The sequence below is a fragment of the Dendrobates tinctorius genome, unplaced genomic scaffold (genome assembly GCF_039654945.1).
Source record: "Dendrobates tinctorius isolate UK_male_01 unplaced genomic scaffold, ASM3965494v1 ptg000029l, whole genome shotgun sequence".
In the NCBI taxonomy this organism is placed as follows: Eukaryota; Metazoa; Chordata; class Amphibia; order Anura; family Dendrobatidae; genus Dendrobates; species Dendrobates tinctorius.
In genome coordinates this window covers 860,829-881,593 of record NW_027361697.1, presented here as the reverse complement: position 1 = coordinate 881,593, position 20,765 = coordinate 860,829, and the positions used below count along the sequence as shown (strand labels likewise).

The 20,765-nt window shown below is 41.5% G+C and overlaps 1 protein-coding gene across 5 annotated transcripts in view; it reads left to right on the top strand.

Annotated features, from left to right (window-relative positions):
- ASTN1 (astrotactin 1) overlaps positions 1-20,765 on the top strand; it is a 577,374-nt gene that overhangs the window by 392,717 nt on the left and 163,892 nt on the right. For 3 of the 5 annotated variants that reach the window (XM_073571288.1, XM_073571290.1, XM_073571287.1), the window contains 2 exons: positions 17,299-17,406; positions 18,915-19,067. In XM_073571288.1, coding sequence (XP_073427389.1) covers positions 17,299-17,406; positions 18,915-19,067 — 261 coding nt within the window. The remainder of the gene's footprint in view (positions 1-17,298; positions 17,407-18,914; positions 19,068-20,765) is intronic. The other 2 variants (XM_073571291.1, XM_073571289.1) reach the window with 1 other exon arrangement.

Here is a 20,765-nt window from a genome sequence, read left to right as displayed (position 1 = left end):
GACTGTCTTCATTCACTTGCATACAAATAAACACAGAGTCCAAGTTTAACTCACAATGCAGAACTTTACTGATGTCTCTTCGCAGCTCATCCAGATTACAAACGTGATGGACATTAAAATCTTTGTTACATTTCAAAACAGCTTTTCCTTCTTCACTCTCTTCCCTATGCGGCTCGAGGTCGGGTCGGACCCACTTGTACGAATTACCGGTATCCCTTCTGTCCATACTCACTATCACTGGTGCTTCACTTTTCTGTTTCGCCCCGACTCCTAGAGAATGCGTCCAGGCTGCAAGTCGCCACACGATGAACACTCACCCGTCTGGCTGCCCTTTGCTTCTTTCAATTCTTCAATGGAGAACTCTATCCCCCTGATTTTGCTGCTACACTTGTTCTTCTTGTCTGGATAGCTGGGCACTATGCTTTAACATTGCTGGCAGTATATGTCGAGTCCTAAGTCTTGAACACTAAAGCTCAATTTAAAAAGAGGGTTTTACACCCCCAGGCAATCAAGCCTGTCTACAGGGTTCGAACACCCCTGTCTAACTAACTCTAACTAGGAAGTCCCCCTCTACTCCTATACAGCTAACCCCTCCTATTGTTAACCCCTATATCGCCAACTAAATGTAGCAAACTCTATGCCCCCATCTAGTGGCCATAACACTAATTACACTATCCCTTGCATGTAAATAGATTGAACAGCAACCTGAAATATACACGTTATATCACAATACGGTATGAATCACTATATATATACATATATATATATATAAAGTGCTCTCATTTAGAGAAAATTAAAGGAACGTAGGTTTTCTTACATATACCTACATAGTCTGCCAACAATAATTTTATCCCAACTGCTCTAACAGATCAGCTGTAATCTGAGATGGAACTAGCAATAAGTGATCACTCCCATCGGAGGGAAGATTAAGCATTAGACAATTTCCATTGACATCAATGAGCTGTCCATATAAATCAAAGACTGATGAGTTGTCTGAGAAAAGGTGTGTTTTGTAGCTGCTCTCGGCACTGTCTCATAGCAGAAGTTCCTAAGCAGATTTGTGGTTGCTTTTGGATTAATGCTAAGGAACATAGTCCCTGACATCATAAAGTTTTGATGATAATTAACACAGTATATTGAGTTTTCTTCTGTTAAATAAGCACTCCTCCCATCAAAGTTTATGCTCTCCTAATATATTGCAGTCAACATATAATATAGCACTGTGTATTTACAATTGCTCATTTTGCCTTTCTACCCAGTAAATTGTTCTCTGCAATCAACATATTATATAGCAATGTGTATTTACAATTGCTCATTTTGCCTTTCTACCCAGTAAATTGTTCTCTTTTCTTTGCTCTATGTAGAAACAGGAAGTCTCTTTTCCCTGCATGAGTCATCCCCCTCTTCAACTCCTGAGCATCTGCTCTGCTTCAACACCCCCTCCCCCCCTGAACAGGGATTTTTGCAGGGAAACTGACCTCTTTCTGATGGAAAAGAGAAGAATTAACTGGGTAGAAAGGCAAAATGAGCAATTGTAAGTTCACATAGCTATATAATATGATAACTGAAACTATTAAAAGGATAAAAATGTTGATGGGAGCAGTTTAGGGTCACACCAGCGAATATTCTCGAGATTCGAGATGATTATTCTGATCAGAGTTTGATCATAGTGTGATCCTATTCTCTCAGAGGTGGAGAAGATGAAAAAAAACAATGTCCATCTTCTTCATTCTGTCAGTCTTTCAGTCCGGGCTACAGACTCATTGATTTTCACGGCCGAGTGTGATCCAATAATCGGACACAACTTGGGTATGCTGCAATTTGTTGCTCGGACACATGAACGGCCCCATAGAATAACATTGGTCCATGTGCAATCCGATGTTTTGTCGGATCACACTAGGACCAAAATACTGCAGGAGCCCTAAGGGTAAGACATCAATATGAGAGCAGTGAGGGTCCGACAACCAGAACCTCTATAAACTGCTGAAAACAGCTGATTAATGGTCATAAATATCATACGTTTGGAAAACCTCTTTAAATAGGGTTGAAGCAGAAAACTAAAAGTCATTGGATCAAGTTGGGGTCTCTCTTGGCGATTTCCTGTGCAAGGTTACATTAATAGGAGAACACTGAATGTCACCTACACTCAGAATTGTTAGTTTCATATTAAGTTTTGCATGCATAGCTTTTCTCTCCCTTTTCCACGCCTCATATATCAATTGGCAATAAGCAGCATCATTAGCTTTTTAAATGTAAATGAATCAATTGTGTAAGGGTAATACCATCCCTACGCCACACAGCTATATCTTATTATAAAAGGGTTATTAACCTTCCGTCACCAAACACTTATATTTAAGTGCCGTAATTGATGAGTAAAGCATTGCTGTTCTCAGCACTGGGACAAGAGCAGTTTTGGATCTAGTCCTCAAATTTCAAGTCTTTTTTGCAGCAAATAAAGAAAAAAAAAGGGTTTGGATCTTGCATTTTTTATCGATGAACTGCAGTTATAAACTAATCATTGCATAATGCTCCTGTGACATATGAAGCTAAGGGACATTAATTAAAAAGGAATCTGTCATCAGGATTTTGCTACCCCATTTGAGAACAGTATGATGTAAAGGCAGATACCATGATTGTGTCATTTATGTCGTTTTGATAAAATCCCTGTTTTTTTCATAAAGTTCTACCAGTTGACTGAATGCCGAACTCTGTCTGACCTCTCTTCACACCACTGATTGGCAACTTTCTGCCAATCCGAGGAGAGAGAGAGTAATAGTGGGAGGAGAGAGCAGCAGCCTGAACCAATGACGAGACAGAGGGAGTGTCTCAGACTACTTCAGACTCCCTTTAGGCAATGTGGCTGAACCGTAGGCACAGATCACTGATCTTCACTTGTGAATCTTAGTTGAATGGCAGCCAAGAAGCAAAAATGATAATAAATAAACAGGAAAACATTATCTATAGGTACTGACTTATCTATCGTATTTGGACATCTGCTTTAATACTAGTCCTCTAGTGATAATCTTGTGCTGATAAAACAGTAATTTCATCAAAACTGCAGCAAGCAGCCCAGTAAGTGATACATCACTGGAATCCAGGTCTTTTCCTCTACGTCATGCTGCTTTCTGATGGGGTAGCAAAAACCTGGAAACTTATTCCCTTTAAAGATACCCGTCCACTTTCATTAGCGGTTAACTTACTGCTCTTCAAGCTGACCCTCGATAAACCTGAACTCTTGGTTTGGTCTAGCTGGGATGTGTTTTCAGTGTAGAGAAGGAAACCTCTGGCTCCAGCTTATCTACCTTGAGAACAAAGGCTTGGACACTGAAATTCAACATGCCCAATCCTTAAATACCATAACATCATCTGTTGGTGTATGGCTGGAAACCCCCTATAGATATCCAATGCTGTAATGTGTATACACACCTAAGGAGATGCAACACTAAAGCTAGACATACACATCTGATGGCTGTTGGCCGAAATGGCTGACAATTCAACAATTCGGCAACTAAGCCGACCCTCTCATACAAAGGAGCATTCGCTTAGCCGAACATGCCTGTGTTCTCTAAGAGAGAGCCGTCAACTGATATGATGGCCGGCGGCTTATCTCCAGGAGAACAATGTGATTGTCAGTCTGAAATTGGACATGTCTGATTAATATCACTCCTGATCAGTCGGACAACTCCCCTATACACATTAGACAAGTGTTCACCAACTCCAGTCCTCAAGAGCAACCATCAGGTCATGTTCTCAGGATTCTCTTAGTATTGCCAAGGTGATAATTGCATCACCTCCAGAGACAATAATTCTATCACTTGGGCAATACTAAGGTAATTCTGAAAATATGACCTGTTTGTGGCTTTTGAGGACTGGAGTTGGGGAACAGACAGTCAACCAAACCTGTCGATGTTGGCGGGTTAAGCCATCATTAGTCTAATATGCTGTCATGATCCATGCTGGATCAGGACTGATAAAAGCACAGGTTACCTTTTTTTTTGCCTAAGCTGTGCTTAAATTTGGTTTTTTCCCCCGGTGGCCATTAGGATTATTGCATTGTGGTGTTGTTTGTTCTAAGTTTGCCCCCCTTGGTGGTGAGCATCATTGCACTCTAGTTTCTTTAGTTAAGGGCACATGATTATAATGCAGGTGTGATAACTGGCTCTGCTATAAAAGAGTCACAGGTGTTGCAATCAGTGTTGGTGATAGTGTTCATTCAACCATCCTTGGTGGAGGAAGGAGCTGGAGAGTGTTCCTTGCAGCACTATCTTAACCCTGGTGTGGAAGGAGTCATAGGGGATTTCCATGTAGCTCTGACAGAGCTTGGTGGCAGCGATTCAGAAGGAGTGCTGCATTCTGGTGGTGGACTCTGTTGCCAGGAGCAAGAGCAACAGAGTAAAGCTAAGTGGTGTTTTCCCATTTGTGTTTTTCCGTGGTGTGTATTAGTACAGAGGTGGGGCCAGTGCCTGCGCCATCCGGCTCCCTTGCAAGGGATAGGTGTAGGGTGTACTAGGGTGACAAGTTCCTGATCGGCGCCCCCTGTGCGGAACCGGCATAGGGAACGTTAGGAGCGTTAGGGACACTGACTCAGGGGAGTGCAGGAGGTCTCCACGTCCCCTTTCCCTATCGCAGGGCCCACCGTTGTAACTGTTTTCCCTTTTCCCCATGTCTTGTTGTTTTAGTTACTGGCCTGCGAGCCGTGTCACACAGGACAGTATCACGTGCCGCGTCTTGTTGCTTTAGTTACCGGCCTGCTGGTCGCGTCACACAGGACGTGTATGGAATCCTTAAAGGGAATCTGTCACCCCATTTTTGGCCTATGACATGCGGTCACATCAGGGGCTTATCTACAGCATTCTACAATGCTGTAGCTAAGCCCCCGATCTAACCTGAAAGATAAGAAAAAAGAGTTAGATTATACTCACCCTGGGGTTTGGTCCAGTCCAATGGCTGTCGTTGTCCCGTCCGGTGCCTCCCATCTTCATACGATGATGTCCTCCTCCTTGCTTCTCCCTCGGCTACTGCGCAGGCGTACTTTATCTGCCCTGTTGAGGGCAGAGTAAAGTACTGCAGTGCGCAGGCACGGGACCTCTCTGACCTTTCCCAGCACCTGCACACTGCAGTACTCTGCCCTCAACAGGGCAGATAAAGTATTACTGAGCAGGAGCCGAGGGAGAAGTAAGGAGGAGGACATCATCGTATGAAGATGGGAAGCGCTGGACCGGACCACGAAACCCACCGCACCTGACCCCGCCCCCCGGTGAGTATAATGTAACGTGTTTTTCTTATCTTTCAGGTTTCATCAGGGGCTTATCTACAGCATTACAGAATGCTGTAGATAAGCTCCTGATGGCGGTGCTGGCAGCTGATAGGCCAAAAATGGGATGACAGATTCCCTTTAAGGGTGGCCATATGCCTTATAGATAGCTATCAGCTGACAAGTGTGCACTAGTTCAGAGAGTGGAGTGGCGTCTAGCAACAGCTTATTTCCTACAGAAAACTAGGATCAAACAGATGAAATCCATCTGCCGGAGTCTTATCTTCCCAAACATCTTCCATCGAAGAAGAGTTGGGAGGTCCCCATACATTAGATGCTTGGATTGCCATTATAGGCAGGTTTGGCGGAGTTAGGAGGTATGACTAGTTTTAGAATTTTGAAACATCGGCTTGCTTTGTGTCATATAAATAATTACCTCAACATTACCTTGCTGCTTCTGTCTTTATTGACAGGTGGCAGCAGTGAAGCAATGACCATAGTGCAAACGACTATTCTCAGCTAGTCCGTACGAGCATCATCACTAAGTCTAGTGATTGACTGCAGCGGTTATGTGCATGTTGGCATGTGACAGGCTATAGCGGTTATGTCATGACTCCAGTTCACTTGACTGCTGCAGCCAATCACTGAGCTCAGCATCTAAAGTGGTGTACATCAGCATCGCCGATAAGTTTGGTGATTGGCTGCAGTGTTCCCGATCATGTAGTCATGACGCCATTGCTGCAGCCTTCCAGTGGCCTTAAATACGCTGCACATGGGGAGTAAGCATTGGTAATAAAAGTAAAAGCAATACAGCTGAAGGTTATTAATAAAGATGTAAAATACATATTCCTCTAATACTTTTTCTGGATAACACTATTTTTGTTGAAATTGTACTTTGAAGGGTTTTTTTATTTTCATTGTTACTTTTGCACATGCAGTAGAACATGCTCATTAGTAGAAAATGCTGTAAAAAATAATCAGTTTTGTTATCTTAGGACAAAAGAAGTAACTTTCTGTGATAAATAAAAAACAAAGAGGGAGACAAAAAAAAGAGAAGGGAAAAGTTGTAGGAGGGTACGTCAGATTCCTGCAAATTGATCTGAAAAGATAAGGCTTTTTATAAATGTAGAAAATGTTAAATATAATAAAATAATGAGAAGTTACAGGAAAAGCAATTAGGTGATAACAGAAGAGTTTTTTTTCTGATTAGTTCTAATAGCGATGAAATGTTCGGCGCACAAGTTTTGGCACCTAGACTTAAATTAGGAGTGTAATAATTGCAGGAACTATTCTTTTCATGATTGTATCATTAACACATTATGATATTATCAGTCTTCTCCTGTAGCATATATAACACCTAATTTATAGACTTTATCCAGCTCAGGTACTAATAATGGTAAAAAAATCATTTTGCACATTGTTCAAATTGGTGTCCAAGAATATGGATCATAAAACAGGTTACAGTGCAGATGACGCTGACACCTCGTATCCTCTTTCTATAAAACTAACTATATTTTAATGGTTCTAACTCTTACATTGTGAATTAATAGCTATAAGGCATGTTACATATTGTTACATTGCTGCAATACTATTTTTTCACTTTCCGGAGATATAGTGGACACGGAGGCAGGATTGGCAACTTAAAGTTTTGTTTTTTAACGGCCAACTTTTCCAAAAATCACGGGCAGACAATATTTTTTATGGATACATTGGAAAACCATAATAAATCAGTATGATTAGAAGTGATCCGTGTCTACAGCCCATAATTCTGATATTAAGACTTCATCTGCATTCACTGTGAACTGTAAAATGATGGTAATTACAGTCAGAATTATCAGTATAAATTTCTTCAGCTGGAGAAAAAAATCACAATGAACTAAAAAAAGTTTACAGCAGGTGAAAAAAGTTTCCTATTTTTACAGACTGTCCTTGAATTTTTGGAAGGTTGGCAACCGTACATGAAGTATTGGGGGGAATGTACAGAAGCAGCAAAGTAGCTGCTCGCTCCAGCGCTCCATCCTCCCATTCCTTCCTCCAGCGCTGAAGACTCCATTTTCTTCCTCCAGTGCTGCAGCCCCCCTTTCTTTCCTCCATCGCTGCAGCCTCCCTTTCCTTCCTCCAACACTACAGCCTCCCTTTTCTTCCTCCAGCGCTGCAGCCTCTCTTTCCTTCCTCCAGCGCTGCAGCCCCCATTTCCTTCTTAAAGCGCTGCAGTCTCCCTTTCTTTCCTCCAGAACTACAGCCTCCCTTTCCTTCCTCCAGCGATGCAGCCCCCATTTCCTTCCTCCAGTGCTGCAGCTTCTCTTTCCTTCCTCCAGCACTACAGCCTCCCTTTCCTTCCTCCAGCACTGCAGCCTCCCTTTCCTTCCTCCAGCACTACAGCCTCCCTTTCCTTCCTCCAGAGCTGCAGCCCTCATTTCCTTCTTAAAGCGCTGCAGCCTCCCTTTCCTTCCTCCAGCACTACAGCCTCCCTTTCCTTCCTCCAGCGTTGCAGCCCCCATTTCCTTCCTCCAGCGCTGCAGCCTTCCTTTCCTTCCTCCAGCACTACAGCCTCCCTTTCCTTCCACCAGCGCTGCAGAGTCCCTTTCCTTCCTCCAGTGCTGCAGCTTCCCTTTCCTTCCTCCAGCACTACAGTGTTAGGCATCAGGTTCCTGTTGCTGCACAGCAGGAATCCCGAGCCTTACTTCCGGCGATCTCCCATTCCTCTCCAGCCGCAGAGGAGGTTGCTCAGTAAACTCGTCGGTCCCGGCGCTCTGCCCAGACCAGCTCCGTGGGTTTGCTTGCTGCTGCCACCTCTGGCACAGCTATGGCAATGCATACTGCTCAGCAGCGAGATTCTCCAGGGACTAAGTTCTCATGTCGGACCACTGAGCATGCCCGTGGAGTGATCTCCATTGGAGATCGAAGGTCACGTGCTCAGGTCCTGCTCATGTTCGGATTGGCCCAACCGAGAAGCCAGGAAGGTCCCGGACGCTCGCGGCTATAAAAGGTACACATGACCGCTCGGCCATGCGCTAGGATAGAAAGTATTTTCAGACTATAAGGAGTGAGTGGTGTATGCACGTATGAATGTCTCTGGTGACTGACTCATTATGAAACCCCTACCCTTGGTACGCATGTGTTGTGCAGCCTAGCCTGCTAGCGCCCACGCTTAGGTGTAGGTAGGTCAGAGTTTGAGTCAGGCATTAGTCATCATCAGTGACTCGGTCGGCACACCTCAGTGCCCGTGCTCCACACTCCATAGCCAGCGTCTATAGCGGCGCTCATGGCAGCGACGCCGCGCGCTCAGTGGGCCTAGAAGGACTCTAACCCCGTGTCCTTGAGGTAGAGTTCTGTGGCCGCTTGCTGTGCGCTCTTTGGCCGGGCTCTGTGAGTTAAACAGGCTCCGGCATCCACGTTCAGCGGCTGCGCGGCTCTGTGAATTAACAGAGTCCGCTCCTGTTCACATTGGGTGACGTAACCCACGTGTGATTGTTTTTACGCCGCTCTATTCCTCCACTATTTTCTAGCAGCAGTGTACCACCTCTGCACGGTGGACCCCGGGCTGCGAACGCACCTACTACTACTTTATAATTTGGTGCATTCCGCCAGCCCTAACATTCAGCCTCCCTTTCCTTCCTCCAGCACTACAGCCTCCCTTTCCTTCCTCTAGCGCTGCAGCCCCCATTTCCTTCTTCAAGCACTGCAGCCTCTCTTTCCTTCCTCCAGCGCTGCAGCCTCCCTTACTTTCCTCCAGCAAAGCAGAGATGCTGGGTGGAAGATTCTGGAATTATGAGAGGGAAGGTAGCATGACAAACTGATGAGTAGGTGCTATGAAATGATGAGATGATTAGCAGGCCGTGGAGAGGTGCCACAAACTGATGAGTGGAGGTGGGGTCCCATTCAAAAGTCTTCTTTGGAGCCCATTGTAATCTCTTTATGGCACTGCATAGATAATTGTGAATCTGACTTTTTTTTATCACTGTCAATAAATACCTTGACCTTTTAATTGGTCATACCAACTTTTGCACTTGAAGTCCTTAGTTCTATAAATTCATTGGCACTTCAAACTGTATTTTCATGTGACTCTTTAGAACACGTTGTCATATTCGTGGGCAATGTGCATGAGAAATAAATGTCACCATTTCTGGCCATTACACGATGCAGATGATGCATTTTTCATCAGTTCATTCCTCTGATTTTCAGTTATCATAGCAGCTAGTTCCAACCCATTAGCTCGGAGACGTCTCCCACACACAGTATACACACAGAAATGATATATTCCTGTTCTCGTCTCTCTATGTTATACAGTACATGTTCAGAAGCAGCATGGAGGACACAATTATGCTTTAAATCCAGCCTTGGGATGAGAACGACACTTACTCCTCCTCTTCCTCGTATTCTATGCACTCTACTATCCATTGACTTCAATAGGCAGCTGTATTCTGATCCCTCCATGAGCTGGCAGTCCATCTTGTTTTGAGCAAAAATGGATATTAGCTTAATTTCTGAGTGATTAATTAGTTCTTGAGGACGAGGAGAGAAGAAGTGTCTTATAAATAGAGAAAGCAGCATATTTTTTCAGATTGGATAGATTACAAAGTTTTATATATAGAGTATGTGCTTGTACTATTGATGTATGCAAAGTTTGCTTAAGTGACAGTCACGATTTACAATCAGTATATAGTCCTAGCTTCTCCTTATGCACTGTGGTCTTCAATCTCTTTTCTCTATAATTTTGACCCCAAAGTTCTCTAAAGTGTGACTTGCATAAGTATTAAACTTTCCCAATACCATATGAAATATTACATTTGGATTCCATAGTTCTAGTTGGTGACATTTTGATGGATGGGCACAAATCTTATTCAACATCTTAAAGTAATTGGTTCTCTTATGCTGATAAAGCATTTTTCGAAATGGTTTAACATTCAGTTCCACCCTTGCTTGGAGATGTTCATGAATGAGATCACTGTACCTGTTCTAACAATGAATGATCCCAAACATGGAGGCTATAGTTTATGAACATGGTGAAGCTGCATAGCATGGACGCTATACAATGTACAATTGACTCCATGTTGGCCTATATTTTTGAACCGTTATATTGTACCTTTATGTTGTAATCATTCCAGTGGAGAATACCCCATATTACGGAAGTACTACACGCTACATTTTTTCTTTATGATTGATTTCATAATAAATGTGGTGTGGACCTTAGTGAAGGGCAATGCATACTCTGGTTGTGACTCCATCGGAGGCCGATTGTCCTCCTGCAGGAACGCCACCAAGCCCTGAAGGTATTAAAAGTAGTCAATCACTAGGGCCAGTTAGCCGCCAATGACAGGGTTTGATGGCACATAGGGGTGTATGTTTTCCCATTTAAAACTCATGTGGCACCTGTCCCTTGATAGTTATTGTATACTAATGGAGTTCTAGTGCACTTATATTTTGAAGACCCTTTGTATTCCAATCTGGATTTGTTGCTCATTTTCTCTTCTGTTTAACCCATTCATGCCCTTCTCGACTTGAATCATTGAATCATAGAATCATAGAATCGTAGAGTTGGAAGGGACCTCCTGGGCCATCTGGTCCAACCCCCTGCTCAAAGCAGGATTCGCTAAATCATCCCAGTCAGATGTCTGTCCAGCCTCTGTTTGAAGACTTCCATTGAAGGAGAACTCACCACTTCTCGTGGCAGCCTGTTCCACTCATTAATCACTCTAACTGTCAAAAAGTTTTTTCTAATATCTAATCTGTGTCTCTTCCCATTCAGTTTCATCCCATTGCTTCTAGTCTTTCCTTGTGCAAATGAGAATAAAGTTGATCCTTCTACAATGTGACAGCCCTTTAGATATTTGTAGACAGCTATTAAGTCTCCTCTCAGTCTTCTCTTTTGCAAACTAAACATTCCCAAATCCTGCAACCTTTCCTCATAAGACAGGGTTTGCAGACCGGTCACCATTCTGGTCGCTCTTTTCTGAACTTGCTCCAGTTTGTTGATGTCTTTTTTAAAATGTGGTGCCCAAAACTGGACACAATATTCCAGATGAGGTCTGACCAAAGAGGAGTAGAGGGAAATAATGACTTCACGTGATCTAGACTGTATGCTTCTGTTAATACATCCTAGAATTGCATTTGCCTTTTTTGCTGCTGCATCACACTGTTGACTCATATTCAGTCTGTGATCTATTAGTATACCCAAGTCTTTTTCACATGTGCTGTCACTTAGCCCTATTCCTCCCATTCTATATATGCTTTTTTCATTTTTATTGCCCAGATGTAGTACTTTGCATTTCTCCCTGTTAAAAACCATTCTGTTAGTTGCTGCCCACTGCTCCAGTTTATTTAAATCTTTTTGAATCCTCTCTCTATCCTCTCTAGTATTAGCTATCCCTCCTAGCTTTGTGTCATCAGCAAATTTAATCAGTTTACCCTCAATTCCTTCATCTAAATCGTTGATAAAGATGTTGAACAATACAGGGCCCAGGACAGAGCCCTGTGGTACCCCACTTGAGACATTCTTCCAACTGGATGTGCAGCCATTTACGACCACTCTTTGGGTCCGATCACTAAGCCAGCTATGAATCCACCTAACAGTTGCCTTGTCCATTCCATACTTAGTCATTTTTTCAATAAGGATTGTATGAGAGACTTTGTCAAATGCTTTGCTGAAGTCAAGATATACTATATCTACATCATTTCCTTGATCCACCCAATCAGTGATACCGTCATAGAAGGAAATTGACTTCTGGAATGTCTGATTATTGTGTTGCGTAACGTCCACCTACACCAGACCTTCTGGCCTTATACCTAGCTGTCCCCGACTAAGGGTCCTGTTTCACATAGCAACACACCAGCGATCCCGACAACGATACGACCTGGTAGGGATCGCTGGTGCGTCGCTACATGGTCGCTAGTAAGCTGCCAAACAGGCAGATCTCTTCAACGACGCACCAGCAATCACAACAATGATGCGACCTGGTAAGGATCGCTGGTGCGTTGTCATACAGCAGCTATTCTGAACGATTCCAGCCTGTGTCCCTGAGTTCTGCGCCGCCAAGAGGTCGCTCGTCGGCGTCAAACACAGCATGCATGCTGGCCAGCAGGACGCCGACGATGAAAAAATGGCCTAGGACATTCGAGCACGATCAGCGATATCCAGCAGGGGGGGCGGTCGCCGCTATGTGTCACATGTAGCGAGATCGCCGGCAAGATCGCTGTTGCGTCACAAATTCGGTGACGCATCAGCGATCTCGCTAGCGATCTCGCTATGTGAGACGGGGCCTTAAGCTTTTGGCATCCAATTTTATCATTGTCCCCTTCGTATAGAATTCAGCCTAAGGGTCTTTGCCGTGAAGGTTAGATATTTCAATAGGGGTGAAAAGGTAAACATTGAGGAGTCCTTGAAATCTACTAGGTAAAGTGGCTTGTGTCCAGCCTGTCCCTGTTGGCTCTCTTCAGTTGACAAATACATAATAGTAATTAGGTTTTCTTAAATTATGTACCTTATGTGAACTATACAGAATATTTAAAGAGTATCTTCATGCAAAAAAAAAAAATGAAAAGGATCTCTCTCATCAAAACTTCTTAAATGCTATAATTCAAAAAAATAAAATCCTATTTACTATACTAAGCCACAACTGAAGCCTGAGTTGGCCATGGCTGGATGATTTTCTAGCTGTAGTGGCATAAATCGCAACCATGATAATGTTTTAATGTTTTATGTGTTGCCATGATCATAGTGCCATGGGCAGGACAGACTTTTAGCTGTGACCTAGGAATAATTAAAAAATAAAACATATGTAAAAGTCTATGGGATTGAACTTTTTTTTGAAGTTTATAAAACTTTACACGGTCTTCCTAACTTTAGTTTTGTATCTGTTCTAATTTGCTTTTGCTTTTTCATCAAATATAACGTTTCTCTCTACCTCCTACATCTATCATTCAGTTTATATCTAAGTTATGTCCTTGGCCTCCTCCTGCTCTCCATATACTCCTTAGGCAAACTAATCAACTCTTCCAGTTTAAATCACCATCTATATGCTGATGATACATTAATGTATATTTCCACTTGCATCATATCTTCTTATTTTATTGCAAATTGCCTTAAATCCATCTCTTCCTGGACGTCTTCCAATTATCTCAAATTAAATCTGGTCCAAACTGAATCAATCATTTTCCCGCCATCTTCCTTGCAGATTTTCTATAGCAATTGACCACACCACAATGTCTTCGCCCCCCCCATCACTATTCAGGGCTTTAGAAGTGCCTGATGTTCTGGCATATTAGTGGACATATTAAAAATCTAATTAAATTTTGTCTTGACCAGCTGAAAAAAAACCTGCAAACCTTATCCTATTACTAAATCACATTTGCCCATATAAGCTGTGCATAATTCTACGCTTGCATTAATGCAGTATTCTCCTTATCTCCCATTTCTTACTTAGCCATTCTCTTTTCAATCAATTATTTAATCCTCTGGATAAAAATTGTCTATCCAAGGCTCATTTCACTTCTCCATCAGGGGTTCCAATATTTAGACTCATAGATTGCGCTGTTTTTTGTGCCCTCAAAAATCCTTGAAATCCACCAGAACGTAGATGAGCCCCATTATAAGTTGATGAACTCTATCAAGATTTCTTGGGATATGTTAAAGAACAAAAGGTCTTCATGGCCCTTTTATGGAAGGAAACCAAAATTCTAGTGTGAATAGAGTTTAAAGTTCCCCATACTCTTTAGATGTCTGTTTGCCGAATGATGGTTTTGTTGATCATTCAGTCGGCAGCCATCTCCCCCAACTCTCCCACACACTAACACTCATGTGTTCTCTATGAAAGACCCCAATTCTTGAATTCTCTGGTGGCAGCTTATCTCTCAGAGAACAAAAAGGATTTGCTGTCCAAAATTGAACATGTCAAATCCTTCTGTCCACCGATACTATCAGTTGGGGGGGGGAAGTCGGTAGTGTGGTGGCCTTAAGCAATCCCACCATTCTACCCCTACTAATTCTCTTCCACTTCTATGACATGTTTTCCATTAATAATGCCACAAAACATACCACAGGTGCCAAGTGGTTCCATTGACTTACAATAGTCTCCACCAGGGTTCGGTTGTAGTGTTCATGTTTTGATGATAGAAATATTTCTGCATGCAATGCTATTCCTCCAAGTAAATTTGGCCAAATTTATGATGGAATCTCTGTCACGGAGCCAGAAGAAGCAGAATAGCTTTTCCCTTTAGCTCTTCATATAGATGATTGTCCAATTTCCATTTGACAGCTCTATGGGTATTTTTCTTGTTGGGGTTCGGTTCTTGTAGTATAGTAAAATGAAGAACGCAATGTTTTTGTTGAATCCAAAGTGCACACTGGTGACTCAAAAATATTATATGACCAACAAGTAGGTTATTATTTTATATTTCTAAACTGGGAAAACTATGAAAAATGGCTTGCTGGATAAAGAGTGCCAATTGGGGCTTCTCGGAGGATGCAGTTTTAGTGATGTTCATCTCGATAGTTTAGATTGCTCTACTTACAAAAGTTTTAAGAGTAAAATATTTGGAAACTTTACATGGAATTTATCACCTTTCACGTATCCATCTATACGGTAATTCTCAAGACATTGAAAGCCTAACAATTATCTCTACCGTACATATGGCCATTGCATTTAATGAATAGAAGGCATGTATATAACGAGGCCTCTTTAGACCTGAGTAAATGTTTTATTCAGTGTGAAACTCTTTTGTGTCTAAAAGAAATCTAAAGAGGATTTGCAAAAAAATCTGCAACAAAAATCCAAAGCAGAATCTTGGATTTCTGCCGTGGAAGTGTAGCTTGATATGCTATGCATCTGCACATAGATTAGCCACATTCTGTGGGGTTAATCTGCGTGAGGAATCATTCACAATAATACACCTGTCACATTTTATATTTTTCTGGGATGCTGATTTTTAAATCCATAGGGAAACAAATGCGCTCGAAGCACAGATTATGTATTAAAATTTCAGATGGAGAACCACGTGAAAATGTAACTCCATGTGAATATATCCTTAAAAGGATCTTTCATTATAACAAAACTTTCTCTAAAAACTATTGCTGAAGGAGTGATCAGCAGTTTGCCATAAAACTTATTCCAGGGGATTACGGTAACTGCTCCAAATATAACCATGTATATGGAGCAATTTGTACTTAGCGACACCCCCTTCTGAGTCTTAGAGGGTGCTGCCAAGCAAAGGAAACCCTTCTACTATGTCCATTTTCCCTAAAACTCTTTTGCAGTAGTGTATTTAAGAAAAACAAAGCCAGACCTGAATAAGACGCTAAAAAGCGTAGCCTCAATAAAGTGACTGTTCTTCTACCTCTGAGTGATCATCTTTTTCCAGCAGCGCCCATTGGTCTCTTGATTTTCTTCTACCCATAGTAGACCACCATAACCGGCCATCAAGATACACTCTTTGCAAGCCCTCCACGTCGTCTGTACTTACTGGGGCTAGAATAATGCATAACTGGTACCAAGAGGAGCTGCAGCTGGTACACCCTTTACAAGTTTTCCAAAAGAGTTATGCCTGTTTTAATCATATAATATAGTATATAGCCGGCTGCTCCTTTTAATAAAATACTTCAAGTATAGACCACCAAAAAGCTTAAGCTTGCAATAAAAGCTGATCACTCAAGATTTCAGAATTTTTAGGGTAATGTTCACCAAAGTTTTTTAAGGAGTTTTTTTTTGGGAACGGAACATGGATCTACTTTCAAGTCCTCCTCAAATACCACTTTCAGAAAAGCTCCTCCAAAAATGTTCCAAAAAAGAAGCATTTGCTAAAGAGGTACCATTTGAAAAACTTGTTGTTTTTGAACATCTCAAAAAATCTAGTACTTTGTACATGCGAGTCTTAATGAAGGAGCATGGCGGAGTAAGAGGCATCTAATTTATTAAGGAGCACAAGTCAATTAATGGATCAGGGGCATTGCCGCGTTCCCATGCCACTCTTGATCTACCCACTTGGGTGGAGCTAACCAGTACTGTGGTGAAAACTCCTAAAGTGGCATAATTTTTGCAAAATGTGGGGTTGTGCAAGAATTTTGCAATTTTACAGTTTTTTACACCAGAATTCTGATGTATTGGTCTCTTATCGTTAACATAGCCTAAAAGTGAAGAGTTGCCTTCTTATGACAACCTCCATCCGTATATCTTATTAAGACATATGGACACTTTAGAGAGAAGTCCCCTTTCTATGAGGTACAGCGTTTGGGAAACAGAAAAGGATAGCTGTGACTGCAAAATGATTGCATTCTGAACTAAGAATAATTACCAGAAATAATGGTTCTCCAGTAATATTATAACCAAATACAATCTGGCGCATCTTCGCCCTCACCGGTTCCAGTAGATCAGATACTGGCCTCCCGCTCTGCACGATCTACTTTGGCTATTTTTTTTTATTACCTAGAGCTGCAGAAGAAAAATAAATGCGTCCTCAATCTGTTTATTATTGTAATTACATTTTCTCACTTTCTGAAATTAGCAGTATGTTCTTTTACGTTGGAACAACACAAGTTTGGCTAAATCACTCTGCAATTTATCCTAGATTAAGAGGTTCTTTGTAGTTTCAAGGCAACAGCAAATTTGTGATTGCTTCGGCTGTGCTGTCCTTCTGGCGCCCTTGAATTGAGAATTATTTAGATGAAAAAATGCGAATGTGCTAATAAAAGTGATTTCAATAGGTAGCCAATGGCTATCATCCAATGGCCTGCAGATCACCATCCAAGAATGACTCCAGACAGTATTCTTAAAATCAGATGTAGTATGAGACAGCAAATTAAGAGATAAACGCTACCGGTTACTTAAGATTTCTTTACATAGTTTTTTTGTGCTTGTTTTAATCTCTTGACTGCCAGAGGCTTTGGAAGTATGTCGTTTTGCAATTTGTTGCTGGCCCCTCGAGCGATGGAATATGTTTGTGTGAGTTTATTTATATTTCATCAGATTATTTCATTGATCCTACACTTCTCCGCCCCCATCCTGTCCTATTTTCATTTTTCTTATCGAAAGACACTGACTTATATCTTACAGCGGGCTCAGCCTTTCTGAACCCCGAAGGAGATTGCGGAGGGGAGATGGATAGTGAAACTCAGCTAACCTTCTACACAGACCCGTCTCGCAGCCGGAGACGAAGCCGAGGTCAGTGAAATAATGCAATGTACACTATGACCTATTAGGCCCTTCAGACTCGGGTGAAATTGGACCCTTGCTTCCCCTGTAATAACTTTACTTTTTAGGGACTGTTATCAGATAGCCCTATAAACTTGTACGCCTGTAAACTTGTAGCGATACACCGAGGTATTATTCTATGAAGCCAAAAACAAACAAAAGGCGCAGCAAAATATCTCACAGCAGAAAATACTTTTTTAACATAATGGAGGTACATGGTAACAAAATTTGTTTTTTTTTTTAATAAAAAGACAGAGTGACTCAATGCAAGGCTAAAACCCATACACAGTTTACACTGTACCTCAGTTCCAGTATAAAGATGCCTGAAACATAAGTCCCAGTGGATAATATAAGGAAAACATAGCTATTACAATGACTTACATACTTCTACTGTGGTAGGATGTGGTGGTGATGTTGGCCTGGTTCCTCAACGCACGTTTCGCCAAGATTCATCAGGGGTGTCCTCCTGACAAAGCTTGGAGAAAATTCTTATTTAGCTTTATATTCTGAACCATCTGGCTACCATCTTTAAAGTCTTCTAGGATTTCTGCCTCCACTAGGTGACACCCAAGACTCTGCTCTCTTCCTCTGTGAAGAGGCTATTTGCATATTTTATTTCCCATGGTTGATCCATAAGTCTCCATAAGCCAATTTCATGTTTTCCTTAAAAAGAACCTGACGGCGGATACATGCTGCCCAAAGCACAGGCAACATTTACAAGGCATTCGTGGTATGATTTCAGCCATGAAGGTTTTGACTCTTGGTGTAAAAAACCACAGGGTCCAAGTTGCACTGGAGACTCGCTGGACAGGTGGGTCCCTGATGGCTTCTCTCCACCCACTGCCAATAACTCAAGGGCCTCTCCCTTTACACACATGCAGAGAGACCTGTCATTCAAGAGGAGAGAGTGGGGAGAATACATCGGGGACCAACCTTTCCAGTGAGTTACCCATGCATGTCTGATAAATGCTGCCTGTGATTCGGGAAGTATATATCAGCTATCAGGCGTCTCTTATGGATAAACTTTACCCTTCAAAGTTTTTTTTTCTAATGAGAAGCCAACACACTTCCTTCCAAGTTAAATACATTTTAGGACAGAACAGAGGATTGCCAAGGTCATATATGAGGGAGACATGGCTGTGGAGCAAGTACAATAACTAACTGTTACTGTTATCAATAGAGAATATGGAACAAGAATGGCCACTGTTTCCTCAACGTGCCACGTATATCTGTTTCCAGTCTCCTGGTTATCACCAGACTCATCCCAAAATGTATATTTCATATGGAAAGCATCAACTACTTTATCGTTGAGTTTTCTTTAGTTGATATAGAGTCAGAATTACGTTGATGAGTTCAACTTCTAAGACTACATATATGGTAAACATGTATATTATAGTTACATGGTTTTTGTCATGTAGCTCGCTTGCGTAGTTGGCTATGATCCCATAATAATCGTATTTCTTTTATTTTTATTTCAGCAGTTGGTTCTCCACGTAGTCCTGTCAGCAAGATGACTCTGACCCTTCTCAGTATAACCAGCTGTGTTATTGGCTTGGTATGTTCATCCCATATCAGCTGCCCTTTGATTGTGAGGATTACACTTCATGTTCCAGAGCACCTTATTGCTGATGGTAAGGATGTACTTCAAAGCAAGACTGTCCTAGTAGCACAACAGTAGCGGATGTTCTGACGAGAAGAGGGAAATGACAAAGAACATGATTGTAGAAAATATATGTAGGTGTAAAAAGCCATACAGGCTCACCTAAACAACATTATATGGCTGCTCTCTGCTCCGACAGGATCATCTATCCACAACTGACGTGGAAGGTGTCTACAATACTTATTCTCATAATACATCTAAAATGCAAAGACACAAGTACATTTTATTCTAGCACATCGGGTCGTAGGTAATATATCTGTCAGTAAATCTGTATAAATATTTATAGATATATCTATCTACAATATCCATTTATATCCATATATCTACAGTATAGGCAAATTTGGCAAAAATGCTACAAAGTAAGAATGCTTAGTTTATTTCTTATTAATTAAAAAATGCAAGGTGAGTTAATAAAACAGAAATCTAAATCAGATTTAGAATTGGTATGACCATCTAGATTGACCTACACACAGTTTTTGAAGGAACCCAGCAGGGAGATTGTTCCAAAGATCTTCGAGATCCAACCACAGATCTTTTGAGGATGTAGGCTTGATCAAATCCTTCCGTCTCTTTATATAATCTCAATGGTATCCCTACTTCTAAAAAAATACAGGCAGATACTTATCCATCATGTCATATCATCAGGGAGGCATTTGATAGGCTCCAAATGTATTCTAACAGCAGAATGACCTCAAACATACAGTCAATGTCATTAAGAACTACCTTTATTATAAAGAACAATAAGGAGTCCTGGAATTGATCATATGACCCCTGCAGAGCTCTTATTTCACATGACCTAATCTGTCTGGGATTACATGAAGAGACAGAAAGATGTGCGCAACAAGGGGCATCCACAGAACATCTGTGGTTACTTCTTCAAGATGTTTGGAACAATCTCCATACCAAGTTCCTTCAAAAAACTATGTGCAAGTGATAAGTCCACTTAGAAGAGCTGATGTTTTGACACTGTTTTGAATACAAAGTGTGATCACACCAAGTATTGATTTTATTTAGATTTCTCTTTTGTTCATTTACCATTTATTTTATTAACTGCTAAAAGTGAACTATTAACACTTTATTTTTTGAGCATTCTTACTTTACAGTAACTATTCTACACCTCTCCAACATTTTTGCAGTAACTATTTCACAACTCTCCCACATTTTTGCACAGTATTACATACATATGTAAAATTTTAAGTTTTGTGACACCTACACGTTACACTTACAGGAACTCCTATGACCTCCTATTGTAAATTCATAAATCCATATATCCATAGGAACTAATATGGAGTTGGCCTGCCTTTGTAGCCATAGCAGACCCCACTTTTCTACAAGATTTTGGAAATGTCTGTTGTAAATTTTCCCCATTCCTCCAGAAGAGCATTAGTGAGGTCAGACACTGATGTTGGAGGAGAGGCCGGGATAATAATCTCCCGTCTGGTTCATCACAAAGGTGTTGAATGAAGTTTAAGCCAACTCTGTGTGGCCATCTCCCACAACCATGTCTTTACAAAGAATGGGACAGACATGGAAGCTACAATTGTTTAAAAATGCCTTGGTAAGGTTTCACATTAAGATTTCCTTTCACTAGAACAAAGGGCCTAGGCCAACCCCATAGCATTATCTCCAAGTGCCAAACTTTACACCTGCGCAATACAGTCAGGCAGGT